Source organism: Gallinula chloropus (genome assembly GCF_964237585.1).
Source record: "Gallinula chloropus genome assembly, chromosome: 16".
NCBI lineage: Eukaryota > Metazoa > Chordata > Aves > Gruiformes > Rallidae > Gallinula > Gallinula chloropus.
Window position 1 is genome coordinate 10,256,463 of NC_140101.1, and position 10,190 is coordinate 10,266,652.

General features: G+C 51.3%; 1 protein-coding gene across 1 annotated transcript; it reads left to right on the forward strand.

The window, feature by feature from the left end:
- Positions 1-404: 404 nt before the first annotated feature.
- On the forward strand, positions 405-8,551 carry LOC311197722 (thyrotropin-releasing hormone receptor-like; the record flags this gene model as incomplete). The annotated part of the gene is made up of 2 exons (XM_084271516.1): positions 405-1,190; positions 8,171-8,551. The coding sequence occupies 2 exons, from the start codon at positions 405-407 to the stop codon at positions 8,549-8,551; spliced, it is 1,167 nt and encodes a 388-aa protein (XP_084127642.1).
- Positions 8,552-10,190: the final 1,639 nt, after the last annotated feature.

The following is a 10,190-nucleotide window of genomic DNA, read 5'->3' on the forward strand; positions in this document are numbered from 1 at the left end:
GGTAGCCCTTGGGGGCTGTCGCGGACGGTCCTGGGGAGGTCCTGGTGGTTCCCGGGGGCGTCTCGGCTCCTGGGAGGGTCCTCGAGGGTCCTGGGAGCTGGGGGTCCTAGGGCTGGGGCTCTTAGGCGGTGATTCTCTGGGCTGAATCACCTCTGAGGGGTGTCCCGGCCGCTCCCTGCCTCTCCCGGTGGAGACTCCGTGGGGAAATTTGCAGGGGAGGTGGGTGCAAGAATCGGGGCGGCTGCCAGACTTGATGTGAATAGGGAAAACAAGGGGAGGGAGGAGCCCGGGCGGGCGGGAGGGCGGGGAGGGGGCGCGGGGGGCAGCGGGGCTCCGCGGCGCGGCTCCCGGCTCCCCGTTCTCCCCGCCGCAGGGTGCGCGGAGCTCGGTCGGGGACGGGGCCGATGGAGAACGGCTCGGCCAGCCCGGGAGCCGCGCTGGGCGGCAGCGGCAACCAGACCCTGGGCAGGATGCCCCGGCAGCCCCTGGAGCTGCAGGTGGTCACCATCCTGCTGGTGCTGCTCATCTGCGGCGTGGGCATCGTGGGCAACGTGATGGTGGTGCTGGTGGTGCTGCGCACCAAGCACATGGTGACCCCCACCAACTGCTACCTGGTGAGCCTGGCAGTGGCCGACCTCATCGTGCTGCTGGCGGCCGGGCTGCCCAACATCTCGGAAGTGGTGGCTTCCTGGGTGTACGGCTACGCCGGCTGCCTCTGCATCACCTACTTGCAGTACCTGGGCATCAACATCTCCGCCTGGTCCATCACTGCCTTCACGGTGGAGCGGTACATCGCCATCTGCCACGCCATCAAAGCGCAGCTCCTCTGCACCGTGTCCCGCGCCAAGCGCATCATCTCCTCGCTGTGGCTCTTCACCTCCCTCTATTGCCTCATGTGGTTCTTCCTGGTGGACACGACCCAGGTCACCTTCTCGGATGGGGCACAGGTCAGCTGCGGCTACCGGGTCTCCAGAAGCCTTTACATGCCCATTTACTTCTTGGATTTTGCCGTCTTCTACATCATCCCGCTGGGGCTGGCAACCGTCCTCTACGGCCTCATTGCCCGCATCCTCTTCATGAGCCCCCTGCCCGCCACCCCTCAGCACTCCTGCCTGGGCTCCACGCACCAGGGTGGCTCCGTGAAGCTTTCCTGCCGGGGCAACAAGGGGGCCCTGAGCTCCCGCAAGCAGGTAGGGCACCCCGCCGGGCTGGGGCATGCTGGGCTGCAGGCAGTGCTGTCAGGGGATTGGTTCTTTGAGGGGTGTCCTGGCAAGGAATAGGGTGTCCCAAAGTTTTTTTTGTGGGGGGTGTGAGGAGGGTTGATTTGCTGCACAGAAGCCCCTCCATCAAGTCCAGTTGGGGTCTGGCAGCACAGATGGGCTCTTCCTGCTTTGGCTGAGCTTGGTAGAGCAGGACAGGGCTCCAGCATCACTCAGAAGAGGCAGGAGTGCAGGGATGTTTGCTGGATAATTAATTACTGACTGCCTCTCTGAGGAGGGGAGCATTGGGTTACATCATGCCAGCAGGAATCACCTCTCAGGCACAGTCCTGGACAGGTGACCTTGCATTTAGAGGAGCAAAGGGAGGGGAGAGCTGGCATGAACCCCGTTCTCTGAGCCCAGCCCTGGCTGCAGCCCCCTGGTCCCTGAAGCTGGGGAAGACACCTTGGTGTCACAGTGGTGTGTTTGCCTCTCAGTGACTCCTCTGTCATTCAGCTGCCTGCTCGGTCCCCATCTCCTTCTCCTCCCATCTCCTCCACTAGTTCCTCCTCTTTCTCTGTCCATGTGGACAATTACTGTGTCTCCCCTCATGTCCTTGAATAGGTCAGCATTTGGACATGGGACACCCTTGCCTGCCCACTGGTCATTGGCAGGAGACCATCCTGCTCCAGTTTCCAACTTTGCATAGGCAGAGACATGGGCTGTTTTAAAGGAAAGGGCTGAATCTGGGAGACTGGTTTAAGTTCCTGAAATCACCACTTCTGTTGTGATTTTGAGTGAGCAGGACCTGATTTCCAAGCAGCCTGAAACAGGCTTCAGACTGTCTTCGAGTCCTGGTTTTTCCAACTCAGTATCTCAGTGCCCGACTGTCACAGGATCCTCCATTCCCCAGGAGGGATGATGCAGTTGCAGAGGGGAAGGAAACAGCCCACAGAACGTGTACTTCTTCACAAACTTCTAAGTCTTTCCAGTTGAGCTTTTTCTCCCTTTTGCTCCAGCGCAGGAAGGTTTGAAGCAGGTCCTGACTTCTGCAAAAGTACTTCCCTGCTCTCCCAGGGCCACTGGCTGCTGTGGGAGCCTCAGGCAGGGTGTTTGGCACAGTGTGCTCCAGCGTCATTAGGACAAGTGGTCATTAGTCCTGATGGGGCTGGATGACAGGCACTTCAGCTCCTGGAAACATCTTGTGCTCTCTTTTCTGTTGCACTGTTTTCTCAGCATCATCATTACCTCCTGAAAGCTCTAAGCATGCAAACACTTCCCTGGCTGGCTTGGCATAGTTAGGAATAAGGACAGCACTGAGTTGTTAAACCATAAAGTGGTTTTGTAGGGCTTCCAGCTCTGGTTTGTTGAATGATTCCTCCTGATTTCACACCAGCAGCTCTTCAAAGCAAGCTGTGTTGAGACAGATGGAGGAAGGAACACTAGTTGTGCCACCTGGCTAGGTGGCAGCACGGGTTGGTGGCTGTGGGATGGATGCAGCACTGCACCCCAGAGGTGGCTGCAATCCAGGTTTTTCCATAAACATCTTTCATGAGTTGGATATGACATAGGACACGATTTCTTCATTTTACATATAACCATTGGGAAGTTTATATGACTGTCCATAAAATCAGAGGGGACAAAACCACGGTCTGTGTGTCCAACTTGAACCATTTGATGTGTTGCTGAGGGGATCTGCCTGATGCTCAGTGCAGAAATAAGTTATCTGTGCCCAGTAAAACCCCACAGCTATTTTGACAAGACTTTTGGGCAGCATGAACAGAAATGCTTGGAGAAAACAAATCCAGGTCCTGTCAGAGCACCCACCTGAGCACTACATGAAATCCAGCCAGAGGTTTTTGCTGGCCGTACGATGGATTGAGGAGCAGAAGCTGCAGTGATTCTGCATCTAGTTATGAGAAAAAAACCCCAATAACCCAACCACCCAGGGATGAAAGGGGCCTCTGGAGACCCCACTGGATTCTGCCTGGACTTTGTCTCCCTGAGCAGGGGCAGCCATGGCCACAGGAATGATCTTTTCAGGGAGATGCTGGGCATGCAGGGTACCAGAGGGGTGATGGGAGTAAAGCAGAGGCAAAGTGTGGGCTGTGTGCAGAGGAATGGGTGCTTAAGCTCATTAAAGAAGAGATTTTAACATGAGAAAGAAGGTAGCTTAACCCATTCATGTCAGCAGAGCTGGCAGGTGGAGAGGCTGGATAGGAGAAGGGGGTTAAAAGTGAGCAGAGGAGAGCATTTCCATGAGCAATGAGAAATGTGGGTGATGGAGACAGAGGTACCTACATCCATGTGAAGGGTAGGGCAGTGTCCAAAGAGCTACGGCTCCCACAACACCTGGGTCCATGGGACACCTTGCCAGCTTGGCCTTAGCAAAGTTGGGAGAGGCATAGAAGGAACCTTAGTGGTCTTCTCTAGGCAAGGTTAATTTCCAAGGAAATCAATGGCAAAAAGCCCCTGTGCAATGCCCCCCTTCAAGAGAGCAGCCTGGACACTGGTGTCCTGTGTTATCTTGGCCAGAAGAAAGCTTCTCCGATTTTCTGATAGCCACAGCATCACTGTCCTCAAAGCCAGAGGAAACTTGCTGAAAGTTGGATCCACAGATGGATCTCAACTCAGACCACTGGACACTGCTTTGCAATAGTTGATGCTGGCTGAGGAGCTCATAAGCAGGTTTTCTTGCTCATTAATCACCACAGCTCAGGTGGACAGGAAAGGACACCCTGAAAGGTAATGCCATGGACTTCTCACACTCTCCCGGAGGAGGCTCTGAAAGTGATACCTGTGCTACCACTGGGGAAAACTGAAATGAGGGTGCAGCTGCTTTAAAATGCAATTGCCATGCAGACTAAACCACTGGAGACACTGTTAGAAATCATGCTTGCAAGTTTGGTCCAAAACAGCCACAGCATTGCTGTCTAACAGGCTTCCAGTGAGCAGCAAGAGCTTCACAAGACCCTGTAGAAGTAGATTGTGTCCCAGTGAGCACGACCTCAACCCAGCAAACACCTTTGAGTTCACTGGTGCCCAGGTCGGTGTTTCTCCTCTGGCTTCTCTTTACAGTCAGAAGAGAACCAACCCTGGGAGTTCTAGGCTCCAGGAACCCAAAAGGGGCTACCCCAGAGGTGTCTCCCTCCACTCTAGAGGGTCTAGAGGGCTGGGGGTGTTTTGCTGTGGAGGTGCAGAGTTTGGCAGTACGATTCTCAGTGTGTACTTGTAAGCCCCGGCGCTGCCCTGCTTGCTTTTCAGAGCATGAAGATGCTGCTGTTCCCTCACTGGTGTCTCTAAAACACCCAGGGCCAGAGCAGGACAACACGAGGTGTGAGGTTTTGCTGCGTTCATCATCCGCAGAAGCAAAGCAGCAGAGGTACAAGCACCAGCCACCTCCGAGCACGCCTCTCTCCTGCCAGACAGGGACCGCTAGAGGGAGCGGGATTCCTAAAAACGGGCGCTGCAGCTCGGGAGGGAGGTGTCTGCACAAGAAGGGGTGACACTGGCCGGGGAGAAGCGCCTGTGGCCTCGGGAACGGGGCAGAGGCTGGGTTGGAAAGAGCGTGCAGGGATGGGAAACACCAAGCACCTCGTATGGAGCGAGAAGGATGCTCGGTGTGGGTTTGCTCTGGGAGTAACGCTGGGCTTGGTCCACTGAGGCACTTGGTGGAAGATGAGACACCCTTTAGCTTTGGTATAAGGACCCAGGATGTAGTCAGAGGTCTGGATAGCAGATATCCTTGGCTATCCAGCAACAACTCCTGCTTACATGCCCAAAACTGGTTTTCAGCTCAATACCAACAATTCTAGTGAAACATCCCTCTGCCCTCTGGCTTTTGCCCGCAGCTGCTTTGCTGGTGTGTGCACACACTACATGTAACAGACAGACCTGCTGCAAACCACTTGTCAGAAAAAATGTTGTTCTTGAACTGGTGCTTCCTTAAGAGATGCTTTGAGGAGACAGCACAACTCTGGGTTTTTTGGGTACAGCTGGTTTTTTGGGACCATGATTCAGGACTAGTCCCATTAGGGATAAATGTCCTCGGCTCTCCTCAGGGCCCATTCATTTCATTTTTCACAAGAGTACCAGGAGTAGGTTCAGAGCATCTCAGGTGTGCTATAGTCACTTGCCCCAGCAAGGCAGAGCAAGGAAAGGCATGGAGACAGGCTTCAGCCATGCATGCAGGTGACAATGGAGATGTCTTTCCCCATGATGGAGACAGGAGGATGAGTTTGGAAGAAACCATTAGATTTTATCCAGAGGAGACATCCTGTGTCAGCACAACTTTGCTAATGTCAACACCATCTGTACAGGTCTTCTAGAAGGCAAACTTACAGTCTTACAGAAAGCTCAGGTATGGCAGCTCATCCCAGCCTGTGGTCCAGATGCAGCATCCTTGGGGAGCACTGAAGGCATTTAGTGAGGCAGAGGCAATACATCCTCACAGTGCTGCTTCCAGAAGGTTTCCCTTCCCAAGACAGACAGCTGTTCTGCAGCACTGTAGGACGTGTAGCACCAAAGAGTCCTCAAATGATGGCACTTTGTAGTCTTCTATGGTCTGCAGGGAGGTGTCAGGATCTTGCAGGAGGTGGCAAGGGCTTGCTGGCATTCCCGTAACAGCCAGCCGAAAAGCAGGGACCGTTATGCCTCAGAAGCAGATGAATCACTGGCTCTTTTCCAGGCTACATTGTTTTGGTCTCAGAAAGGACAGGAATGAACTTGTTTTTCGGCCTTATTAGGATACACTCTCCTGGTGGTGTCACTTGGATGCGGAGTGCAGATCGCTGTTCACAACCATTGTGGGTTCCCGGACACTAAACCAAGGCAGAGTTACAACAGAGAAAAGGCCAAGGGTGTTTCAGTCTCAGGAGCACACAAGTGGTGTGAGTGTGCTTCAGAGGAGACACTTCCCATACAGGAACCTCCCAGCCAGAAGACACCTGTCCCTGGGCAGAGCTAAGGGTGTAAAAGCTCAGGGGTTTATTCTCCCCAGCTTTGCAGGGGGATAAATTTGCGTCTCCAAGACAAGCACTGAGCAAAAGTGCCTGTGTCTCAGGGGGACCCCTGCAGCCCTGCCCTATTTCCCTTCCCCACAACACACCTTGCAGCAATCCTGCTGCTTAGGACTGCTGAAGTTGATGGAAAGACTCCCACCAAACAAGACAGCCCTTTAACACAGACCCTTCCTGGCAGGACAGGGACATGTTCAGTCCCTGCATGAGATGGAAAAGCACCGAGCCTGTGCTCATCTCCCAGGGGGAATACACTGCTTCATGGAGGGGAACGGAGTCCTGAATGAAGTGGTCTGTAGGATCACTTAGCTGAGGAGTTGGTTGCATTTTGCTGTGGGGCTCAGCTATTAGCAGTTTTCTTCAGAACAATTTAATTCAGGTTCTCAGGAAATAAGCCTCGGCTGCATTAAAAATATGGCAAAAGCAATTTTCTCTGCAAACCTGAGCAGCAGGTCTGGGGAAGGCAGGAGGCTGGTTCAGTGCTCCATTGTGACTGTGCCAATTTTCTGTAAAGATGCTTAGAACAGTCCAGAACACAGATCCTGGGCACACACACTGCTCCTGGGGTGTACAGCACTGAAGCAAAACCTGCTCCTTCCTGGGCTAGCTGGTGCCTGGGAGCTCACTGCTCCCTGCTCTCATGGTGCAGACCACAGCAGCACAAACTCACCACTGCTGCCAGCGCTCAGCACCCTCCCTGGATTGCCCTGCCAGCCTTAGTGGTTATGACCATCCTGGTACATAGGGATTTTCTTCATGGTCAACTGTGCACTGGGCAGCTGCTGTCTGCTCCCAGCTTATCTGTGCAGGAATATTTCTGTAAACCAAATTATCAGCCTAGAAATTGCACACAAGATAGGGTGGCTTGAAACCAAAAGCTTGTGAGATGGCTCTCAGTCTTGTGGATCCTGCCAGCCCTTGTAAAAGGCATTGGAAAGCTCTGAAGCTGCCTTCTACTGACGTGACTTGTACAGTCCCTCATATCTTTCCCAAAAGGCAACAAACTGCAGCAGCAAACAAGCTGCCATCCTCACAACAGCCTCAGCACTCACCACACCACTGCAAGATCTTATTCTGGGAAGTGTCCTCACATTTGCATTAAGCCACAAAGCACAAAACAGTTCTATTTTGGCCTCAACCCAGTAACAGTCCCTTTCTTGTAGGGAAAGTTTTGTTGCCACCAACAACCACCCCTGGTTTCCACTCTCAGATTACAGGAAGGCACAGTTTCTTGTGATGAAACAGAAAAAACACTCCAAGAAAAACCAAGAGGCTCTGAGTGGGATCTAAGTGCTTTTTCCACACAGAGCTCAGAGTCATTGCACACCTCCCTTTCTGACGTTTGAAATGCCACTGCCTTAATATGTGCACAGCATCAATGTCTACTCATACTTTGCTCCTTGGGGACACATGTATTCTGTAAGTATTTGTTGGAGGGTGATTGTCACCTCCCAGAAATAGTTGTTGAAATTATCAGGATCACTGGAGTATCAGTACAAACCCCCATTTTCTTAAACAAGCTTGAGTCAGGCTGAGGGCAATTACAGCTGACTTCTGAATTTTCAATATCTTCTTGTTCCTAATATGCTCCTGTAGTACTTCCCTAGTGTGCTGCAAATTAAAATAAGCCATTCCAATTAGCTAGCATTCCACCAGCACAAGTAGGAATTTGTGTAAGACTCCAGAGAGTCTTCTCTGCTCCCAGTGCTGCTCTGTACCAGGAGCCTGCTCCCTGGATGATTATAGCTGATGAAAGAAACCATGAGATCTGAGGCAGAAGATTCAGAGAGTAGCAGCCCCATGGTTTGGGCACCTATTTGACACGCTTAAAGGGAGATGTAAGCAAAGTACAGTCTGAATTAGCTGCCTGTCCCATTTCTCCAGGTAGCAAAGCTCTCCTGGAGATTTAGCATCATCTGACTATTTCTCTTTTTGCATATCCCCACCTGCAAGGTGACCAAAATGCTGGCTGTCGTGGTGGTCCTCTTCGCCCTTCTGTGGATGCCTTATCGCACACTGGTGGTGGTAAACTCCTTCATGGACCCTCCCTACCTGAACATCTGGCTCCTTCTCTTCTGCCGCATGTGCATCTACCTGAACAGTGCCATCAACCCCATCATCTACAACCTCATGTCACAGAAGTTCCGGGCTGCCTTTAGGAAGCTGTGTCACTGCGAAGAGAAGAGTGCCGAGAACCCCACGCCACACACCGCCCCGGTGTACTACAGCGTTACGAAGGACTGTTCTCACGACAGCTCCGATCACAACATCACCCAGCAGGAAGATCTGAACAGTCTCCCAGCACCTGCAAAGAACAAGAAGCCTGCCAAATAAATCCTGGGACCCTGAAAGAGCACAGGCAGCAGGAGCTATGTGGCTGTACACACTGCGGTGGGAGAGTGCCAACAGAAATTACTTTGGCACTGCAGCAAGCTTAATTTAATACCTCTTCAGGGCATTTCACAAAAGAGATTCTTAGAGGCAAATTGATTTGCTTTTCCTTCATGCTAATTTATTCTTGTTTGGTGAAGTGTTAGTCACAGGTCAACATGCAGCATCCTTTAAAACCTGTCGTTAAACGTAGCAGTGCAACGTTATTCTGTGTTACGTGCGAGTGCAACTGTTTGGTGAGTTGAGCCAGAACACTGAAAGGAAATCCAGGAAGAGAAGGGCATTCAAGGGAAAAAAAACCCACACCACCACCTTTCTGTTGGACCAGTTTTCTTGCAGACTGAGGTTCACCCACCCAAATTTATATGCCATTAACACAGACACCCCTCTAGAGTCCTTCCAGAGTAATGGGAACAGTTCAGCACTTCAGAGAGGTCTCATCTCAGAATAGCCCTCTGAGGAAGGCTACCTCAGGAGATGAAGAATGCCTTTGAGATGTGACTATTCTGTCCATTAGCTGTAAAGGGACTCTCTCAGACGGAGACTCTGATGTCTGAACAACTGCAGTTGGGTGCCATGAACTTCTCCCCATGCTTCTGGAAATACCACAGTGCTGGATACATCCAAGGTCCAGACCAGTTGAATTTGTTACAGAAAAATGAACAAACTAATATTGTGTTAAGGATGTTCCTTAAGGTGACAGTAATATTCCCAACACTGTGGAGTGAGCTTCTTTTAAATAACTTTACCTTTTCCTTGCTTCAGCTGAATACCATAGCTCTGTCTTGCATGCCCTGGCGTGGTGTAGCTGTGTTCTGTCAAGCAGCATTGCTCTTTGCCCCAGCTGCAGTTGCATTTCCATGGCAGATGAAGCAATCCTCTTATTTCCTGAAAATAGTTTGTGAAAGTCCATCAAGTGTTTTGTGATGACACGCTGACTGTAAGACATTAACAACACTCACTGCTGCTATCATCTTGTGAGTGAAGTGGATGTTCATAACCTGAAGTGTCCAAGAAACCTGCACAAGGACACTTGTCCCAGGCTTGCAAGAAACCATCTGGACTAGGAGTAAAATGTAGGAGACTACATGTGACCCAGACGCTGAGGCACTTGCCAAATGAAACACGTCTCAGCCAGCAGTAACCCTCAAGTGACTACAAAACTCTTTGGACATCCAATTTGGACTCACTCTTCAACACCATTTTTCACTGAACTGTAGTGTTAAATAACCTTAGAATTTTGCATACACTTTGGAAAATATCTGTGTGACATCGTTATGAACACAAGACAGGCAGTTTCCAGTCAATGTTTATGGGAAATGGCTTCCCTGGGCGAGTTAGAACAGGACCTCACCTCCCACTGATGTGTTTGGAACCATCCCAGATCAGTTTTACTTTGGTGTAGGGTGGCTTTGCATGTATGATTTTGTTGTCAATTATTAAACAATCTATTTTGGCCCCCAAAACTTCTGAAGGATGAGGGAAGAGAATATTGGGTTTGCAATTGCTTCAGACAGCACGTGTCTGGAATTTAAGGCTTCGTGCCATTTTCACACTCTTGTGAATATTGGGAACTTATTTC